General features: G+C 25.7%; 3 protein-coding genes across 9 annotated transcripts; 1 reads left to right on the top strand and 2 right to left on the bottom strand.

Annotated features, from left to right (window-relative positions):
* Window positions 1-1,350: 1,350 nt before the first annotated feature.
* LOC112596267 (DALR anticodon-binding domain-containing protein 3-like) lies at window positions 1,351-9,595 on the bottom strand. Of its 5 annotated transcripts, none has more exons than XM_025341792.1 (8): window positions 9,489-9,595; window positions 5,427-5,603; window positions 5,168-5,344; window positions 4,882-5,099; window positions 4,648-4,814; window positions 4,438-4,571; window positions 3,918-4,085; window positions 1,351-1,570 (listed from the first exon to the last, which is right to left on the bottom strand). In XM_025341792.1, the coding sequence occupies exons 2-8, from the start codon at window positions 5,556-5,558 to the stop codon at window positions 1,463-1,465; spliced, it is 1,104 nt and encodes a 367-aa protein (XP_025197577.1). In that variant the 5' UTR covers window positions 5,559-5,603; window positions 9,489-9,595; the 3' UTR covers window positions 1,351-1,462. The 5 variants fall into 5 exon arrangements, with proteins under 5 accessions (XP_025197577.1, XP_025197575.1, XP_025197576.1 ...); XM_025341790.1 differs by lacking the exon at window positions 9,489-9,595 and adding an exon at window positions 5,689-6,068; XM_025341791.1 differs by lacking the exon at window positions 9,489-9,595 and adding an exon at window positions 5,915-6,068.
* A 221-nt stretch (window positions 9,596-9,816) lies between these two features.
* On the top strand, window positions 9,817-15,469 carry LOC112596266 (vacuole membrane protein 1-like). The gene is made up of 10 exons (XM_025341789.1): window positions 9,817-10,020; window positions 10,350-10,449; window positions 11,546-11,700; window positions 12,422-12,512; window positions 12,576-12,766; window positions 12,841-13,072; window positions 13,139-13,219; window positions 13,284-13,556; window positions 13,622-13,796; window positions 14,652-15,469. The coding sequence occupies exons 2-9, from the start codon at window positions 10,351-10,353 to the stop codon at window positions 13,760-13,762; spliced, it is 1,263 nt and encodes a 420-aa protein (XP_025197574.1). The 5' UTR covers window positions 9,817-10,020; window position 10,350; the 3' UTR covers window positions 13,763-13,796; window positions 14,652-15,469.
* Window positions 15,470-17,279: 1,810 nt separating this feature from the next.
* On the bottom strand, window positions 17,280-18,198 carry LOC112596269 (UPF0184 protein C9orf16 homolog). Of its 3 annotated transcripts, none has more exons than XM_025341796.1 (3): window positions 18,051-18,198; window positions 17,772-17,985; window positions 17,280-17,700 (listed from the first exon to the last, which is right to left on the bottom strand). In XM_025341796.1, exons 2-3 carry the CDS (start codon window positions 17,860-17,862, stop codon window positions 17,564-17,566), a joined length of 228 nt encoding a protein of 75 aa, XP_025197581.1. In that variant the 5' UTR covers window positions 17,863-17,985; window positions 18,051-18,198; the 3' UTR covers window positions 17,280-17,563. The 3 variants fall into 3 exon arrangements, with proteins under 3 accessions (XP_025197581.1, XP_025197580.1, XP_025197582.1); XM_025341795.1 differs by having other exon boundaries at window positions 17,772-17,934; XM_025341797.1 differs by having other exon boundaries at window positions 17,772-17,902.
* Between the last annotated feature and the right edge of the window lie 1,605 nt (window positions 18,199-19,803).

The raw sequence follows: 19,803 nt of genomic DNA, 5'->3' as shown, positions 1-19,803 counted from the left end.
ATTACTGTCATTAGCACACGTTTCGACGTTCATTATCAAATATTGTTATAATAAGTAATAACTACTAATAAGTAGTAACTTCTAATAAGTAATAACTAATATTTACGAATTTACGATTAGGTTTTGTTCAAAATAATACCGATAATCGAGTACCTAAGTAAAAAAATTATGAAAAAAATTCCAAATTCATTACTATGTAACAGTTCAAAATCAGCACAAATCAGTATCCCAAGAAATTTTGTCTGGGACGCCAGGATCATGGGTCCTGATCGGTAACGTCTCAGATTTCCCGGGACGAATATGGCAACCCTACTGGACCAGAGACCACACTCAAAATTGAAGCATATTAACTACTCCGAAATGCGAAAACAGAGGAACACATAAAATCACCGTAAATCCAAATTTTATTAAAATTGAATAGGTAGAATGTTCTGTTCAGAATTCAAAATTAAGTTTTATTTTGTTACTTAAAATATTGTACCAACGATGCAGTATATTTAATTTACTTGATACCTACCTATATTTTTTGTACGACGTCTACGTTAAACTTAGAATCCAAAGTTTAATTAATTCCTAGGTACTTTGATGTACAACTGTACCTATCTATCGGTTTATCAATCATGCATGTATACATAATACGGTATAATTATAATACTGTATAATATCACCTAACTATTATATTAATATAAGAATATTGTCAAATTACTCACATTTGTGTAGAATTTTGATTTCCAATCATTATCTTCGAATACTTGTCGTTCGTATATCGAGCAGCTAAACGCGAACAAACTTTAAACTTGGTTTATTGTTTTATCTAACCGGCGAACACTTAAATTGAAACAAGTTTACAGAAGTAATGGTTGCAACAACTTTTGATAGTCAATAGGTTTTAGAAATGTAAAAGACCAAAAAAATAATAGAGAAAAAGGTCTCGCTCTCGCACAAACTTACATTCTTATGTAGCAGACAATGCTGTTATCTCAACGTTTTGAACATGTGTTTTTGAAAAATACGGTCGGCGGAGTTCTAAAAGTCAAGACTGGGGAAAAAGTTTGTCAGTTTATTATTGTCTCGATTCTCGGTATCTCCAATATTATATACATACATTTTTTTTCCAACTACACGTATGACGCGTGTAGAATTTATAGAAAAAGACGTACACACCGTCTGGTGGATGGTGTGTCATGATTTTTGATTTACTTTTCCAGATGATTAATAAATACCAAACAATAAATAAATAAAAAAAAAATAAGACATTTGAATTATATGAAACGATTTCATATTATTTAATATTTTTAGGCATATGTAACATAAAAAAATTTAGTAAAAAAATCATTACAATACAACGTAGGTATAGGTTAATTAAAAAAAAAAAAAAAAAAAAAAAAACAATATTATTTTACGTCGATATTGATCAACATTGGCATTCGCCTTCCATAACGCCTTTGTCTATTAGTACCATTTACATTTCACGTACAGCTTTAATGCCCAATAATTGGAAAACATTTTCATACACCTGTATTGACGTTTTGACTAAATATATTCGAGCGTTCATCAACGGCAATGGACTCTGAGAATAAATATTAAATGCATTAATATTCAATATGAAATTTAACAAATAATATTTAGTTGAAGTATATTTAATTATATTTATATAAATTTATTATGTACACATATGCTAAACATTTGTTAAACAACATAGTATAATTAAATACAAATGTCAAATATTTATCACTTATCAGTGATTGGATACCATATGAGTACATTTACAAATTATAACAAGTAAGGTATAAACTTAAAATAATTCAACAAAAGAATTTAAAAACAATTCAATTTTTAAATTTTATATTATCAACATTAAGTTATTGAATTTTATTGCATTTTATTAGTATTAAAATATCATGAAAAATAATAGCAACTAACAATAGTATGATATTATATTTATAAACAAACTATAAAACTCAATAGATTATAAATTGTATACCATACTAAATTAGTATATACCTGCTAATTTGATTGTTATTCAATTAATTTATTATAAGTATGTAAAAAAAAAGAAGTAATATTTTTAAGTATAATATTAAATTTATTAGTTATTAAATGATTACTTCATTTAATATTCAAAAAGAATATTATTTTTAGTCGTGTAGGTGCTTTTTTATCATAACATTTATTATTTATGTTTTTATAAACTCAAGTAGAAATTGTCTACATATTTTATTACTTAACAATTATTTATATATTGAAATATGAAAATATAACAAAAGAAAATATGGTTAGATATTAACACAAATAATGACAAATTTCATTAACAAGTAATAGGTAAACATCATTATGAATCTATCATTTGTTAGTTTTCATTAGTCTATGCTTATGAAATATGTATGTTAAGTTTTAATTTATTTAATGGTTTGAACTTATGTATTTTTTATCTGTGTACAATATATAAATACTATCCATTCATTTACCTAATTACCTACCTTTTTATACTTTACACATTAACAAAACACACACTATTGTTTTTAGTCTTTTAAAATTTAAATTAACAATATTTTCATTGTTACAGATACATTTTTATAAAATAAAATATATTATAAATATATTTAATAAATTATAAAATTTAGTTTTCAGAATTTTATCAAATATCAAATCTTTTAAGTAATGAGAAAAAATATTTCTTATTTAAATCTAGGTATAAATACATATAACTTAATGATAATAGGTAAAAAATAAAAATACTACTAAAAGTGGATAATTTATGTTTTACTTAAACATTGTTATTTTAACATAATACTCTACCAAACAAAATGTATTAAAGTATTGCACTATAAGAAACCAACATTTAACTTAAAAACTATAAAAAATGTTCTTAAAAATAATACAGAAGGATGAATAATAATAATTTTAAGAAAAAAAAATATTAGTTATAAAATAATAAAAAAGTAACAATGACAATAAATACCAACACATTCAACATTTAATTAAAATTAAATATGAAAAAATATTAATGAATGTGTTGTTAGGATAAATAAAATTATAAAATTATAAACTGAGTGTTAATACTTTATAAATAAATTACAACTCTTTATTTCATCTTTAAAAATATTAGAATATTCATAAAAAATATATTACACCCACACATGTTGTATCTGTTTAATACAGATATAACAAAAAATCTGTTAATTTTAAGTTAATATTAAAGCAAATTTACTAAGCAAAATTCTAAAATTCAAAAACAAAAAAAAATACACCTTGAATTAACTTGCCATCTACAGTTAAAAAAATATTCATATCCATAATTTTCACATTAAAATTAAAAAGTATTTAGGTAATTTTGATTGTATATAATTAATCAATATTTAATTTTAATAATGTACTAAACTATATAAAATATACATTTTGAATGTTATCATGATAGTATAATGTATTATATATTAATCAAATAAATTTTATTTTGATATAAAAATAAATATAAATTATATAATTGTATGTAACAACCATGCGTTGATTATCAAAGTATAAAACAGATTCACAATTACTTGGTTGGGTTGATGAAATTTAAAATAGTTAGTTTAATATCTAATGAATTAGTAATTATGAAAAGTTTGGTAACTTAATATTATAACTTTACATGAAAAATATATGCTTTAGTAGGTAATTAAGTAATAATTTATATACTTAAGGTTTAAAATTATTTACTTTAAAATAAAAGAATTTTGGTTTCAATGAGTTCTGTGCTAGTGCAAAACCTGTTAATATAACTCAATATATTTTATTACTATTTTTTTTAATAATTTATAGCATTGTATAAAATTAAAATGTTATTTTATGCAACACAAAATTTATAGTTACCAATTTGTTTGAAAAGTTGACATAAAAAAAAAAACTACTGTTGCACTTTTCAACAGTATACTTACTGATAAAATATGATACCTATGATAAAATAGGCTAACTGCTGATGACATTTCCATTAAAAACTTGCACAATCTATGGATATCCACATTGGCTGACATCAAGTGTTTGACAGATTGTTGAATAACCAAAGGATACATTGATAAATAGTTGAAAATTAAAATCCATTCTTCCTAGATGATACATATAATAATAAAATATTATTCATTGTAATTTAATTTCCCAACAATATTAAACCAATGATAGCAACATTAGAAAACATGTAATGAATCTGTCAGATGTCAATAGCCTTTTATTTTTTTGATTTTCTATCAATGAAAATATAAATAATATGCATAACAAATAAATTAAATATTTTATAATTTTTATTATATTATTATACATATGTTTTATTTGGATAGAAACACAAAAAAAAAATAATATTTTTATAAATGACAAATTATTTACATTCCAGGTAAGCCAAATATGTAACTAAAATATTTTAAGATACATTAATGGCACTATAATTTAAACAATAAAACTCACATTACTAGTCAACAATCCAAAGTTAACAGAATCAATGTCTGGTAAATAATCATGGTAATTGCCAATAACATCTTGTTGATATGCTTTCCATATTTGACATAGTCTAGAGTAATTATACATTATGAAAATACCACCTAAAAAAAAAAAAAATGCAGAAATAAATTTAAATTGTACATGTTAATAAGCATAAAAATAGTTATTTTAACAAACTGTCTTTATTTGATGTATCACATTCTGTATTAATAACTTTATTGTGGCGGACACTTAATAATTCATAGACGATTGATGCATGACATAATTTTGAAATTATATCGACCGGATATTCATTAGACTCAATACGATTAGCTGACATTTTAGTAATAGAGTCTTGTTTTTGCCTGAAAATCCAATAAAGTATAATTTTTTTATGAATATATTTAATTAATAAATTCATTATAGACTCACTGTTTATATTCTTTGACTGGCATATTACAAACAACATTACCACACAATATAAGATTTCTATTAGTGGGATTGTTTTTTTTTGACACCAATAAATTCAATCCATCATTTCCTATTATAAAGCCATTCATTTTGGCCAAATTTTGAATCGCCTCTTTCAACAGTACAATGCGCAAGCATGTAACTGAATCATTAGACTCATCAGAACTGACTGAGACTGCCTATATTTACAAAAAACAAATTTTAGAAACTCACTCATGTTTTTGAGATTTGAGATTATATACTTTACAGTGTCTTTGTGATCATCATTGCTACCATATTTACAGCCAGACATTAATATCTCTTTCATCACTGTGGATGCCCATACTTCTTTTTTTAACCATATTGATAAATAATTTGAAGACCAAGAGCAACATTCAACGATTATCAAGTCCTCCACTAACTTTTCAACAAGATTTTGTAAATTCTAGAAAATAAAAATGGATTTATTTTTAAAATAAACGCAAATTTCAAACTTTTAGCAAATTTATATGTTTGATGTGACTCACTTTAGTTGAATAGAAACGGATGTGCCCATTAATGTGGTGTTTTGACGTTGGAAATTTAATATCTATGTCTAGCTCCGCATGGGTTTGGACAAACAATCTTAATGCTTTGAAGAAATCATTCAAAATGTACATGGTCAAACTTTAAATCAGCAGCTGAACTAGATTTGAATGATTCAACTGTTTTATAAAAAAAATAATAATATTATATTTATATTGTAGAAGTTATATTCAGCCAGTTAGAACTAAAATAAAGATTAACTACCTTTTAAATACCTTATTATTAGGTAGTGTACTTTTTTTTTTCTAGTATATGATACAATGCATGTAACTATAATAAGTATTTAGTAATTGAATAGTGTATTTGTATTTACATCATTTTTAACAAGCAAAAAACTAAAAGCACCAATTAAATACGATACATTATTGTACCTATTTTAATAACACGTATATTTTATTATTATACAGCTACTATGCGAATCAATGCTTACTTCAATGAATGTTAATATAATATAATATTATTTTATTTAAATTAACACAAAGCAGCATCTCAGCAGTCAGTAGTCACCTGTCAGAGGCACTTGTAAGTCGTACAGTCTAATTCTCTAATTCATCAACCGTCAAGTCTAAAAACTTATCACAGAACTGATAAAAATACAAAAAAAAATAAATACATATTGATAAAATGATATCATACTATCACATCGGAGTACTCACAATGATAACTCGATATTCTAAATATTACACTATGCATTATGCATTTAAGACTAAGATAGAGGGCGCTTGTGAGTTATAAATATCATAAAATATTCAATATTTTCTAACTTCTAAAACCACATATTTTTAACATGAACTCTAAATACTCTAAATCTACTAAATCATATAGAATTTAGTAGTTTTAAAGTATTTATTATCGCAAACAGTGCTCGATAATAATCATATATTATCTATTGTTCTATATCATCACATTTAGCGTTTAGTGTCTTTATACAAATAATCATTTATGATTATGAATAATAACAAACAAAATTTATTTTATTTACTTAAAAACTTAAAAACTGGTGTTAAGTGAAAATTCTGGTTTTTCCTTAATTTTCTTAATTATTAAAAAAAGTATTGTACATTTTTACTTTTGACTCACCAAAGTATCAACTAATTTCTTTTATTTATTAATGAAAATTTTTAAGTCTTAGATATAAAAAAAAAAAATAAAAATTTCAAACATAATTTAAAATTTTTCTAGATTTTCCTTAATTATTTTAAAAATAACTGGGCATTTTCAGTTTTGAGCTTTTCGAAGTATAAGTTAGATCTAATCTATCAAAAACCATCCTTAACGTTAAAATCGAGTATACATAGTAAAATCAATAAATTCGTTCAGAGTTATAGGAAGGTCCATTAGTGTGCTTCTAGCCATTTAACATATTTCCGCTCTTGTACATTTTCTCCCCCCACCATGTTTTTACTTGGTTTTAAATAAAATATAAATGTTTAAATAGTAATTCAAATTTTTTTTTATGTGTTAACAAACTAAATTTAATAAATGTTTTTACATTATTTGAATTCAAATTTATTCAATAAAAAAAGAAAAACAAACAAACAAACAAACAAATAGTAATAATGACTTCTTAAATACCTATTAGAAATTTTTATTTTTAAATATAATTATCTTATTAAAACCTAAATAAAAACTTATGTTTATAAAATAAATTCGTTTTTTAACGAATGAATTTTTATTAATTCATTTTTTTTTTTTATAGTGACAATCGTAAAATTTCTTTTAGAATTTTTTTTTTGTGAATTTATAAAATATAAATTGAGTAAGTATTGAAATATAAATAGGCATTTATCAATAAATATGAATATACCTATATAGACAGGAATTGAAATTTAAATCTTTTTTTTAACTTTAGCACGTATCAATGTATCTTAATATATTTAATAAATATTTTGATTTCTATTTATCTTTTTAAGTTATATTTTCATTTTTTATTACTCTAATCGATGTTTTTAATAATGATCGTTAATAAAATATTTTACTTATATCTTATGATTTTACTTTTTATTTATTCAATTTTCATCATAAATATTTTATATTTTTTAAAATATGATTTTTAATCGTTTTTCTAAAAATTATTTTATGCTTTTTTTTTAAATTTTATAGAACTTAACTTACCACTAATGGCACTAATATAGATTTTTAGTAAATTTTTAAAAATGTATCATATGTATTATACTTTATTTTAAATTATTCTTGTTTTTTATGATTATTTTTTCGTTTTTTCAATTATTATGAAAAATACTAATGACCAGCAAATTTGACCAACTATAGGTAAAATTTTCTTTTAGAATCACCCTCAAAATTGAAAATTTTACTGATTCTAAGATGACGTCAGATATTGCCATATTGGAGAATATAAAAATTTTCAATCTTGTTATGGCAGGGTAACAAAAAAAAAAAAAAATAAGTTTGAATAGGACACTATATGAGACACGAGTATTCTAATATATTATAGATTATTTACATCATACATGACTAATAAGTAATGAGAAATGACTAAACATAAAAATATGATTTTATTAACTTGTCATCATCTTATAATATTATATAAGGCGATGAGTAGAATGAAATTATTGTATAGATTTAATATATTTATTATAATCAAATAAACAACGATAACCTTTTTAACTACATGGGTTATTACGTCTTAATTTTATTTGATCAATTTACAAAATATTTAAAGCAGAATGAATACAATATAAAAAATGAATAATAAAGTTATTGGTAATATTAAAATTAATTATATATTAATATATGCAAATTTAGGAACCTTTCAAAACATTATTTTACTCTAAAAATAAATAGGTTCTAGTCGATTTATAAATAACTCTATGTAAGGAATTTTAAAAATAAAAGTTATTAGGTATATTCAAAAATGTTTTTACCACTTATTACTTAGCATTGAGTTTGGATCTGGATCTGGTATTGCTATACCATAGATCAGAAAAGCATATGATTTTTATTTAAAACTCTTAACACCCTAACCTGAGTAGAGCAATAAATGCCTTAATTTTACAATGATGTGTGATTTTTTTTTTTTTGACTGTTAATTGTCATCCTTTTTTTCGGTGGATTAAAAATGCTTCGGTTTTCAAATTTGAAAGTGGTTTCTGGTAATAAAGTAGATCAAGTTGACTATTGAGAGGTCAAAGTAAACAAAAGTCAAGGAAGTACAAAATAAAAAAAAATTAAGGAAAAACTGGAATTATAACGCAAATCTCGTTTTTGACAAAAACGATTTTATTATTTTCTTTTTACTCAAAAATGAATAATTGTAGAGATTTGTTATTGTTACTGAATTATCTGAAATATATTAGCATATTTTATTATTTTTATTAGATATGAAATAATATTTAAAATGACTTTGTCCGTGCTATTGGTATAGGTAGGTATTTTAAATTTTTGACTATTTAATTTATAATATTGTATTTTAATGAATGATGATGCTTTTGTTTTTGAACAAAAAGCTTGAATATTTAATAAAATAACAAGGTTTCTTATAAGTTTTACATATATACAAATACTTATATAGAATATGCATATAGGTAGGTAGTCATAATATTTTTGTATAAACATTTTAAGTTCCAATTATTAGAAAATAAGGTTTAAGACAAGGTTCCGTGTTAGCTTTTCTTATAAAAATTGTGTAAAAAAAAGTTCCACTAATATTGTTTCTTATGAGCGTGGAGCGCCTGATAACTTTAAATATTGACTAATGAGTAATAAGTAACTAATATGGATACTATGGATACTGTAGGGAACATAAGAATAAAAACGATACCTACATTCTAATGTGTTTACTTTTTTTTTTTTAGACAGGTTAAACAAGGGTGACGACGCGTCATGACTCATGGGAGTACCTGTAAGCATTTACGGGATTGCTCAAAAACTGTATATTCCACTCCCCCTCCACCAAAAAAATAAAAATTTAAAACTTATAAATTAATTTGTGCCTATGCACCCCTCAAATAAGTTACTAATTCTATTGTTTAATATTTAAATACTTCTTATTTCGATCGTGTCGGATGGATGACGGCAATCGAACAGCTACCTCCCTTTCTCACAACGGATACGGACCCCGCCGATCACCAGCTGACCGACCACCGACTACGGCGGCCAATACAGTACGTTGTAGCACTACCGGTCGGACACGCGGAGGTTCCACGGCGACGGCACTATCTATGTGGATCCACGTGGTTTATCATCGGGCGGCGCTTATCAACGGCGGCGGTTGATAACGAATAACGAGGCGGCGGCGACGGCACAGGGGCTGATAACAGGCCTACGTCACAGTGCGTCAGTGCAATTATTATAATTTGTGAGTGTGGTACAGCGACTCGCTGCCGGTCCACAGTCGTTCTGCGTTTAAAGGCGTCGATCAGTCAGTCTGATCGCCGGTCTTTCGCACGTCGTCCGTTTCCGCCGCCCACTGCCTCCGTGGCCACGATGCGCACCTAAGGGCGTTGGGCTTCCACCAGCGATCGATACACGTGATCCACCGTCGGGGACGCACACGGAACCGCAAATCCGAGCAAGGTACGTCCAGCCGAACGCCGTTTCCGGGAGGCACTGCCGCCGAACGCACGGCAGCCCCCCACCCCTCAAATCAAGGCTTCCCCTGGCCGTTCGCGAGCCCCCTACTTTTTCTCCTGATTCCAACACATACGTGTATCAATGTTGTAATATTTTCCTGTTTGCAAATTTTGATATGACCGTGTATGAGTAATAGTAAAAATAATAATGCAAGTGTGGTCTGATTGAGAAACGAGCGATCGGTTGTGCATGTCAGTTTTCATTAGAGATATTTCATAAATTTTAATTCCGTTGTCCGTTTTATGTTCTATGTCATGATGTTCTCCACAAAGGATGCCTCACAAAGACCGGACTGTGACGACAATGGCTTCACGCAACCGTCTGCCGACTGATTCTAGGTCCAATAAATCAAGACCGAAGAAAATAGACAAAGTAAGGCACCTGGACGACGGCAGTGCTGTCGTGCGTGTTACTCACCCGCTCGATGTCTTTATTACTGTGCAAACAGTGGCTTTTATGGTTTTATTAGTAGACATATTGCATAACACGAGGAACACACGTTGGTGCATTTTAGACTTGCCATTATCTCTGTCAAATATTTGTGCCAACACAATTTTTGCTTTTTTTTTGTTCTACAAACAATAATGTTGTAAATCTATGTCATGTGTTTGTGATAAAATAACTGCATCCCTATTGTTATCTCTGTAGTCAAGATCTCTATCTAAATTTCTCTATTAATTTTTTTTTTTTTTGTTGGACAATTATGCTTTATAAGTACTTAGTAATTCTTTTTACCTTGAGCGGTTATGACACAAATGGTAGGAAGCTACATGTATCACAAAACTGTGTGTCAATAAACATTTTTCTTTGTATTTTATTATTGCTCAATTAATTTTTATCATTATGATTATCCAATAATATTATTTTTGTGTAGTTAGTGTCTTACTAAGTGCTTGGATATTCATTTGTTTAGATATTTCTCCATTATTGAATTACTATGATTAGTATTAATAATATTTTATATTAATAATTGTTATATCAGCTGGTAATAAAGTAAGACAAATTTATCTATTTCACTTTCATAGTTTTACACATTTGAAAATGTAATAACGTCTAACTAAAATATCTACCTAGTTATAGAAAAAATATTTTATTCATTAAAAGTATGTCAATGGATGTAATAGTCTTCATTGATTTATTAAAACTTACTATAATATTTAAAAAAAATGAACCAATAAATTAAAAACATTTTTAATCAACCTTACTAAAGGATACTTTTTTTGAATATTAATAACTCACAATATGTACCTAACTCTTTATTTTTTGTATTTAACTACTTGTTAGTTATAAATATGTATTTTCTTAGTAATATTACTTCCTAAATTAATTTTTACAAGTACATTGTTGTTTAATTAATGCTGAATTATTTTTTCTTACTAATTTAACATTTTATGTATTGATTAATGTTAATGTTAACCAGTTTTAATCATTGTTTTAGTATACTGCTTTCACCTAACATTTTTTTTAGGTATCACAAAACGGCCAGAGTAATTCTAAATTCAAACAACTTAAAAAATCATCAAAAATGGATGCCCATTCAATTGTGATATGGAAACATCCCATTTTAACTTTAGATTATTTCTTTAAAGAAGTAGTTTGTTTATCCAAATCATTTGTTAAAAAGTAAGTTACATTTAAAACTGTTTTATAATTTTTAATTATAAAGAATTTAAAATTTTTTTTTTTATTAAACAAATTTCCATTGTGTTCACCAAAAAGTAATTATCATAAAATTGTTTTCAATCTCACATAGTTTTATAATTTTTTTTTTATTTACCTACATTAAGCTATGCCTCTTTGGCTGTGATTTTAGGAATTGATTTTTAAATATTAAAAAATAAATTATATAATTCTACATATGTGATCCTAAATATTTTTCCAAACTTGGTAAATTAATATTCCTTTTTTCTCATAGAAATTTTTTTTTTAAATTTTATTATTTAAACCGTAAAAATAATTGAACAGAACTTGTTTTATATTAAAATATATTTATCAATTACATATTCAAATTTAATATAATGTTGTACAATTAGTGAAATTAATTATTTATTTTGTTATCAATAATATTTTATATCAGTAATGATTATTAACTATCTTTTTATTGCTTTTCCAATTATATGCAGTTAGTTGTCTAGTAATTTTGTTTTATTTTAACTTTTATTTAAATAACACTATAATTTCAGATAATTCTTAAACACATTTTGTTATGTTATTATTTATTTTATAAGAACTCATATGATTTTTAAATTGCATTAAATTATTTTAGTAATATATTCACTAAATGTCATTAATTTGAATAATATTTAATAGTAAGACTAATTGTATTCATTTTTTTATTTTTCAGATTAATTTGTTATAAGTTATATGTGCTTCTGGCACTTTTAGTAATTATTACTCCAATTATTTTACTGTATATTGAAGGTCCTCATTTATCAGTAAGTTATATAGTTATAATTAAAATAAGCTAACGTAAATTAATTAAATTATTGACATTTTAGATATTAATATGGGCAAAATCAAAAATTGTATGGTGTCTCTACTGGTTAGGTTTAGGAGTTTTATCATCTGTTGGTTTTGGTACTGGCCTTCATACATTCCTTCTCTATTTGGGCCCGCACATTACTTCTGTTACTTTGGCTGCCTATGAATGCGGAGGACTTAACTTCCCTGAGCCTCCATATCCAGAACAGTAAGTTATACACATGTTTTAATTTATTCATTTAGTCATACTTAATTAATTTTATTAAATTTATATATTTTCAGAATTATTTGCCCAGATGAGGTTGACAGCGCTTGGGTAGCTAGTTTGTGGAACATCATGTTGAAAGTACGAGTTGAAGCCATGATGTGGGGTGCAGGTACTGCGCTTGGTGAATTGCCACCATACTTTATGGCTCGTGCTGCTAGACTTTCTGGTAGACCACCCGATGAAGACAAAGAAGATTTAATAGAATTTGAAGAACTACTAAAGAAAGAAAAGCATCCTGAAACAATGGTACAGTTTTAAATCTTAATTTATTGTATTAAAATGTTTGGTACCTAATTCATATTTCTATTTTAGACTCTAGTTGACAAGTCAAAATTATTTGTTGAGCGATTAGTGAAAAAAGTTGGTTTCTTTGGAATTTTAGCCTGTGCTTCTGTAAGTTAATATTTTATTCTATATAATAAATCATACTGGATTTTGAACAGTGAACATATTTTAGATTCCAAATCCATTATTTGATCTTGCTGGGATTACATGCGGACACTTTTTAATACCGTTCTGGACGTTTTTTGGAGCTACTCTTTTGGGTAAAGCTGCCATTAAAATGAGCATACAAGTGTTATTTGTTGTGGTAGCTTTTAATGAAACTCTGATTGAAAGTGTACTTGATGTTGTTGGCAAAATCCCAGGAGTTGGAAAAAAATTGCAAGCACCTATTACAACGTTTTTAATTAACCAAAAACAAAGGTTACATGCCAAAAAAGACTCAAAGGTAATTAGTGATATTGATTTTTAAAATTTATATACTTTATTACTAACATTTATATACTTATATAGGGTACAAATATTGCTGTGAAATTGTTTGATCTATTTGTTCTATCAATGGTTCTATATTTCATTGTGTCATTAATCAACTCTATGGCACAAAATTACTATAAGCGAAACCATAAGACTTCAAAAAAACGATTAAGTGACTGACATACGGTTGTCAACCGTTTGAAAAATTCTTATCGTAAGTCCAAACGGCATTGAATAATTATTACTCATTCATTCAATTATTTTCATATAACTTAAAAATTATTATTTCTTGATACACAATAATAAGTCTTACATTATATATTTATTATAAAATAATAAATATTACAGGGTTTTGATTTATGACTATTATATAAAAGTAAATAAAAAATTAAATATTTATAAACTTAATATTACTGTATTAGTATGCTGCTCAATAAACTAAATGAAAATTGTTACTATTGTAAAATATGGTATATTAATATTTTAAAATGTATTAGTTTGAACGGTAATTTTGAGCAGCTAAAAATTTTTCATTTGTATTTTTATTAAGTTAAAAATAATAATTTTTTGTCCGTATGGTATATTTTATATTAAATACATTATTTTGCTCAGCAAAATAAATTTATTGTAAAAATATTTTTAATATATATTTGTAATCCACGAGTGTTACCAATATTTAATTTAAGGTGTAATTATTATAAACCATACGGGAAAGACTTTATTATACAGTTTTAAAATTGTTTTGTTAATTTAAAATTAAACATTTTTAGCATTGTTTTTTTTTTTTTTTTTTTAATTTCAATTTATGTTTAAGCAAAAATAAACATTTGCCTAAAACAATATTATGTATGTCTGTTAAAAATAATTAGGGCGATTATCAAAACATGTCGTTAAGAATTACACATATACCCAATCAAAAAAATTTTTTTTAGATTGATTTTGTAAATTATGTTTATATGTTTTTAACAATAAACTATTATTGTTGAAAAATAAAAATAATGTTATTTGATAGTCGCCATACAACTGTGGAAGCTTGTGTAAATCCTTAAAATGTTTGTGATTTTTATAGGTATTGATAGTGTAATATGTGTTAAATTTAGTGGTAGAAGACTGTTCCTCTTCTGAAAATTTGTTCATTCCTGTTTTGAAAAGTAAAATCTAAATAATTATAATTACATGAAAGAATGTTTTAAATAAATAGTATTATTATAATTTTTTATTCTTTGTCAATAGTTTTGTTAACAAACAACATGTTTAATTGTTCATTTGTGTATTCTGTGAGCGTGCCAGAAATTATGTATCTTTGGCAATAATTAATTCAATATTCCATTTCGTGTGTTTTAGTAATTTGATGTAGTGTTAAAGACTATTTTTGTTTTCATAATATACTTAAATGTTTTTCTGATATTGTGTAAAATTATTGTTATTACTCATTAGATTCTTGAAAAAATAATATTGTAGTGTTTAGGATGTAATGTATGTATTGCATTTTAATAATAAATGGTTCAATGGACTTGCAGTAATACAATTGTCCTCGAAATGCATTGTAGGAATGTATATGTATCTCATGTAATATTATTATTAATTATTTTATTTTTTTTTCAATTTATGACGCAATACTTATTTGTGTTATATGTTGCATTGGTCGACAACCAAATTTATTTTTGCCAACATAATTGTATGCATAGACTTGTATTGTGTATACCTATTGTGAGCTCCTGTATGGGCGTGTTGAGGTTTTAAATATTATTATTTACATGTACACGTATACACATACATATAATATGCAAAATATATTGGATGTGTGTATTCTTACTTTCAAATGAATTATTTGTTTAATGTATTTATTTGAAATGAAAACCAATAAAATTATGCTATGTTGTTTTACTCCTTGTTGTTATCACTTTTTGTTGTACATAGTGTTATAATAGCATTAATGTGTTTAAAAACAAACACAATTATAAATTATTGTCATTATAGCCGACAATTTTTATTATATTTTTCAATGGGAAAATAAACTTGTTTAAACATATCAATAGCTATTAATTTATATTTTGATTTAGCGTTTATATGTGACAATGAAGGAGGTTAATTAAACATCATAATCAATATTCTATTGTAAAATATATGTTTTTTTTTATTATTATTAGTTATATAACTAATTGATTAGTATTAGTAATTGAATATATTTAATTTGTTCCTCATAGATTATACTTGCGACTAATCTCAAGTAATATGCATAATTTATTGATTAATATTTAATATATCTCCTATATTCTGAATTTGACAAATGTATTATTATTATTATTAACTCAACCATAGATTTTAATGTTTTTTGAAAATACATCATACTTTAGATTACGTTAAATCACAATCGAAGAATAAACTGCTTCTGTCGATCACACTTTTAGAAAAGACCAACATATTTTGTGTCATATTAGACATCAAATTAGCATGTTATTATGCATTTTAAAATATTTTATGTTATTTATGATAAAAATATGGGTGGGTTTTTTTTCTTTTGGTAAATACTTTTCATTAGACTATTAGCTTATACTTTATAGAATAGACTTGTTGAAAACAAAACTTGTATTACTTTATCTTATAATAAAATATTGGCGAGTAACCTGTTTTTACGCACATATTCATATTGTAATACTCAAATTTATCTAGACTAAATACAGAATAAATATGTTATCATTTCTTTTTTCTCTCATTCATTTCATATTCCAGTCATTTAAATTAAAAAATGTTCAATTGTATATTTTACATTTTATATAGATTATTTTTACCAATTATCCATTAATTATTATTGTTGAAAAATAATTTTAAGCCGATACATTTTTGGCGTTTAATATCTATAGACACCATATTATTATCAAGGGTATCTAATGTATTTTGTAATACCTACGACAATTTTATTTTGAGTTAATATAGTAGTGTACTAGTGTGTATTAAACATTAGTATATAGCATAGCTTAATGAATGACTAATGAGTAGGTACTTAATACTCAATATTATAATTAAAAACATTTTATCACGCTAAATCCATTGCCCAGCACACCATTGACCTGAGTAATAAAAACATTACATAAAAAATAGGTAGCTACAAATACAATACAATAAAAAAAAATTAAAAAAAATGTCAAAATAGATCATTAAATAATAATAGGAACTATGTTGTTAATTCCTTGTTATTTTACTTTAAATAACTATTGTTTGACGTTTGTTTCCTGATGAAATAAAAAGTCGTAATCTTATTGATTAAAAATAAAAAAATGTATTGTATGGAATGCAATTTTATTACACATAAATTTCTATAACATCATAAAAAGAAATTTTAAAAAGATATTGGAAACTATAAATTCATTATAACATAGATATATTTATAGATATATCAAAATAAACATAAGATTTAAATTCAATTATTACGGTAAAATTTTTATCTTAAGTCTAGACAAAAGTATTATAAGTATACTAAAAGTAAGGATACATTATTTATTTAACAATTATAAGTTGTATAACTCCGCTATCAAATTGCTCTTGTAAACAATATGTATAGAATGATTATTGAATATTCATTATTTTCAAATTTTTAAAACAATATTTTTTTATTTATATTTAGGTACCTACTTACCTAACTATAATCAAGCAATACTTAAAATGTATTTATTTTATTAAATTATCAAATTCTACTATAGGAATCACATAAAATAATACTACCACAAAAACAACTTTAAAATATTAAATATCAATGAGCGCAAATATTGTACTATCACATTCATGTACGACAGAAAACTAATATTATTAGTGATAACTAAATAACAAAAATTGACTATTTACAGGTATTTTTTGAAAATGAGTCAAAATATAGCAAATTTATAAGAATGAAAAAAGGCCTATGATTTTACACGACAGAATAAAAAGTAATTTTTCCTAATATTAATAACGCAGCACTTCTTTGTCAGCCATACCACTGACTTATTCTTCTTCAGGTTTATTATTTTGAAAAGACGCTAGCAACTGTTCAATTCGCGAATAAATGTCACCGTTCTTGCGCTCCAAATGGTCGAGCACCAAGTTTAAGTTGTCGATTTCTTCGTGTAACTTGTACACAACTACAAGAACACATAAACATTTCATTGTCATTTTAACCAAAATAAAATCGCACACAACATTATTTACTAACCGGTATTATCTTCATCGTTCTCCCCTTGAGCCGAGTCCATGGACGGATCAGTAGTCTCTTCTAGGTCTATCCCGTTGACTTCGTCCGCCATATTTTCAGGAATCTTGTAGAGAGTGAATGAACTTTGTTAACTGACCACAAAAATAATGATTTCGTTGTAAGACTAAAGCAAATACCCAAGACACAACATCAAGTAGGTATTAGGAATCGAGAACTGGGCGTACATAAAATTAATTTATTTCATAAACTATTATTTTAATTATTAAACGTGTAGCTTACCAGCAGAGTGACGGTAACGCGAAATCTGAATATCCAATTTAATTCCGATTTGAACAAAAATAGCAGAATAGAACGAAATAAGCCAAACTAAGGCGTCTCTATACGACTATCTAGGCTAAAACTGTGAAGTGTAATCCGCGGCCTTGAAAACAATATCAATTGTTAATATTTACTAACTGATAACAGTTGTACTGTTATCATTTTATTTCTGTTAATTATCACCGTGTATAATAATACATATGACGTATCGTAGCTGCTCCGTCATACAAAAATACAAAATAAATCGGTAGGCATGTTTTTTGTTTAGATCAGCGGTTCTAACTTCTTAAGTCTTAACCTTTTATAGATCACGCCGATCACGGACCACTGATCAAAGGTATTTAGGAATCTCGTACTCGCTTAGGTACCAATTTTTTTCGAATATTTTTTTTTTTTACAAAAAAATCTCATGTTATCGTAACCAAATTCATGATAATTTTTGTTACCTACACTTAATTTTTCATAAAAAAAGTAATATAAATAAAATAAAATATGCATATCTTTTTACATGATGAGATATAGTATACGTGAAAAAAAATAAGAATCCAACAAAATTGTAATAATGAACTAATTATTGACGTGTGTTATGTGTTAAGGTTGTCGATGACCCCCCGACATGGATATCACGGACTCTTGGAGAGCTGCGGACGACAGGTTAAGAATCGCAGTTTTAAATCATGAGAACATCGTGCAGTACAATATTATGACTATAGTCTATACTCTATAGACATCTTAGGAGTAAGAATGTAGGTACTTAAATACTTAAAATCTTTGTTGCAGTTCATGTCAAGTATAAAACGTGCTTATATTAAGCGTGTTTTCGTGGAGTTGTCGAGAGGAAACGATTTATTAAAAACCATTTTGTCGATATTTTAATGTCAAAACTATTTAATTATTTAATAGGCACTATATTTAACTAGGTATAGAATGTTTATTTCTATAAAATTCTTATTACCAACCGACTTTTTCAACAGTTTATTAGCGTAGGTACATACAAATCTCTTTTCGGTTCGTTTTGTTGACGAACAAACGTCATGTTGAGTAGTAACAATTGGAAAATCGTTTACTTATGTTACTTCTGCAAAAAATACACTTTTTGTTTTCTACGAGACAGCGTAGGTAATAAAAATATGTCCACAATCGACTTGTTTTATCCCACCCACACGCCATCCAATTTATTATTTTATGCAGTATACTTACTAGTATACAAATATTTAAGTGGTCATTACCATAGATAAAGAAATCGTAAAAATCGAAATGATTTATGAAACTTTTAAGTAGTCAGTAGGTAGGTAATACTTAAACGGGAAAAATCACTGTAGTAAAAAAATCAAATAATCATAAGCACAGTTTATGACTTTTAGCCAATTGTGACTTGATCATATTTTTTTCATTAAAATTAACTTCAAAATCAGTATAATTTTGTTAATATTGATATACTTACTGACCAGTTGTAACGTTTATTGTTATATTATGATTACTGTCATAACTGAATTTATGATTATTATAAACAAAAAAAATTACAATGTACAAATTTAAATTAGAAAATTTGTTTTTTTTTTTTGTCTTTCTGCAGTAATATAATTATCAAAATCAACAATTATTTTGTTTTGGATTAGACTCTGAGCGGAGTGAGATTATATTAATTTTCTAATAATAATTATGAAAAGATAGAAAAGTGTGTACCACTCATGGCTCAGCTGTAGGTACCTAT

This window comes from Melanaphis sacchari, unplaced genomic scaffold (assembly GCF_002803265.2).
Source record: "Melanaphis sacchari strain LSU unplaced genomic scaffold, SCAv2.0 Contig31_pilon_pilon, whole genome shotgun sequence".
In the NCBI taxonomy this organism is placed as follows: domain Eukaryota; kingdom Metazoa; phylum Arthropoda; class Insecta; order Hemiptera; family Aphididae; genus Melanaphis; species Melanaphis sacchari.
Note: the sequence above shows the minus strand (reverse complement) of the source record. Positions and strands in the feature narration are given on the sequence as shown.

What these genes read in the sequence shown, in the direction of transcription:
- LOC112596266 (XM_025341789.1), top strand. Translation starts at nt 10,351, where the DNA reads ATGCCTCACAAAGACCGGACTGTGACGACAATGGCTTCACGCAACCGT. An exon ending in GACCGAAGAAAATAGACAAA is followed by an intron (nt 10,450 to 11,545) that starts GTAAGGCACCTG and finishes CATTTTTTTTAG; the next exon opens with GTATCACAAAACGGCCAGAG. An exon ending in TCCAAATCATTTGTTAAAAA is followed by an intron (nt 11,701 to 12,421) that starts GTAAGTTACATT and finishes TTTATTTTTCAG; the next exon opens with ATTAATTTGTTATAAGTTAT.
- LOC112596267 (XM_025341792.1), bottom strand. Translation starts at nt 5,558, where the DNA reads ATGTACATTTTGAATGATTTCTTCAAAGCATTAAGATTGTTTGTCCAA. An exon ending in CCAGTCAAAGAATATAAACA is followed by an intron (nt 4,815 to 4,881) that starts GTGAGTCTATAA and finishes TTGGATTTTCAG; the next exon opens with GCAAAAACAAGACTCTATTA. An exon ending in TTGGATTGTTGACTAGTAAT is followed by an intron (nt 4,086 to 4,437) that starts GTGAGTTTTATT and finishes TGTATCATCTAG; the next exon opens with GAAGAATGGATTTTAATTTT.
- LOC112596269 (XM_025341796.1), bottom strand. Translation starts at nt 17,862, where the DNA reads ATGGCGGACGAAGTCAACGGGATAGACCTAGAAGAGACTACTGATCCG. An exon ending in GAACGATGAAGATAATACCG is followed by an intron (nt 17,701 to 17,771) that starts GTTAGTAAATAA and finishes GTGTTCTTGTAG; the next exon opens with TTGTGTACAAGTTACACGAA.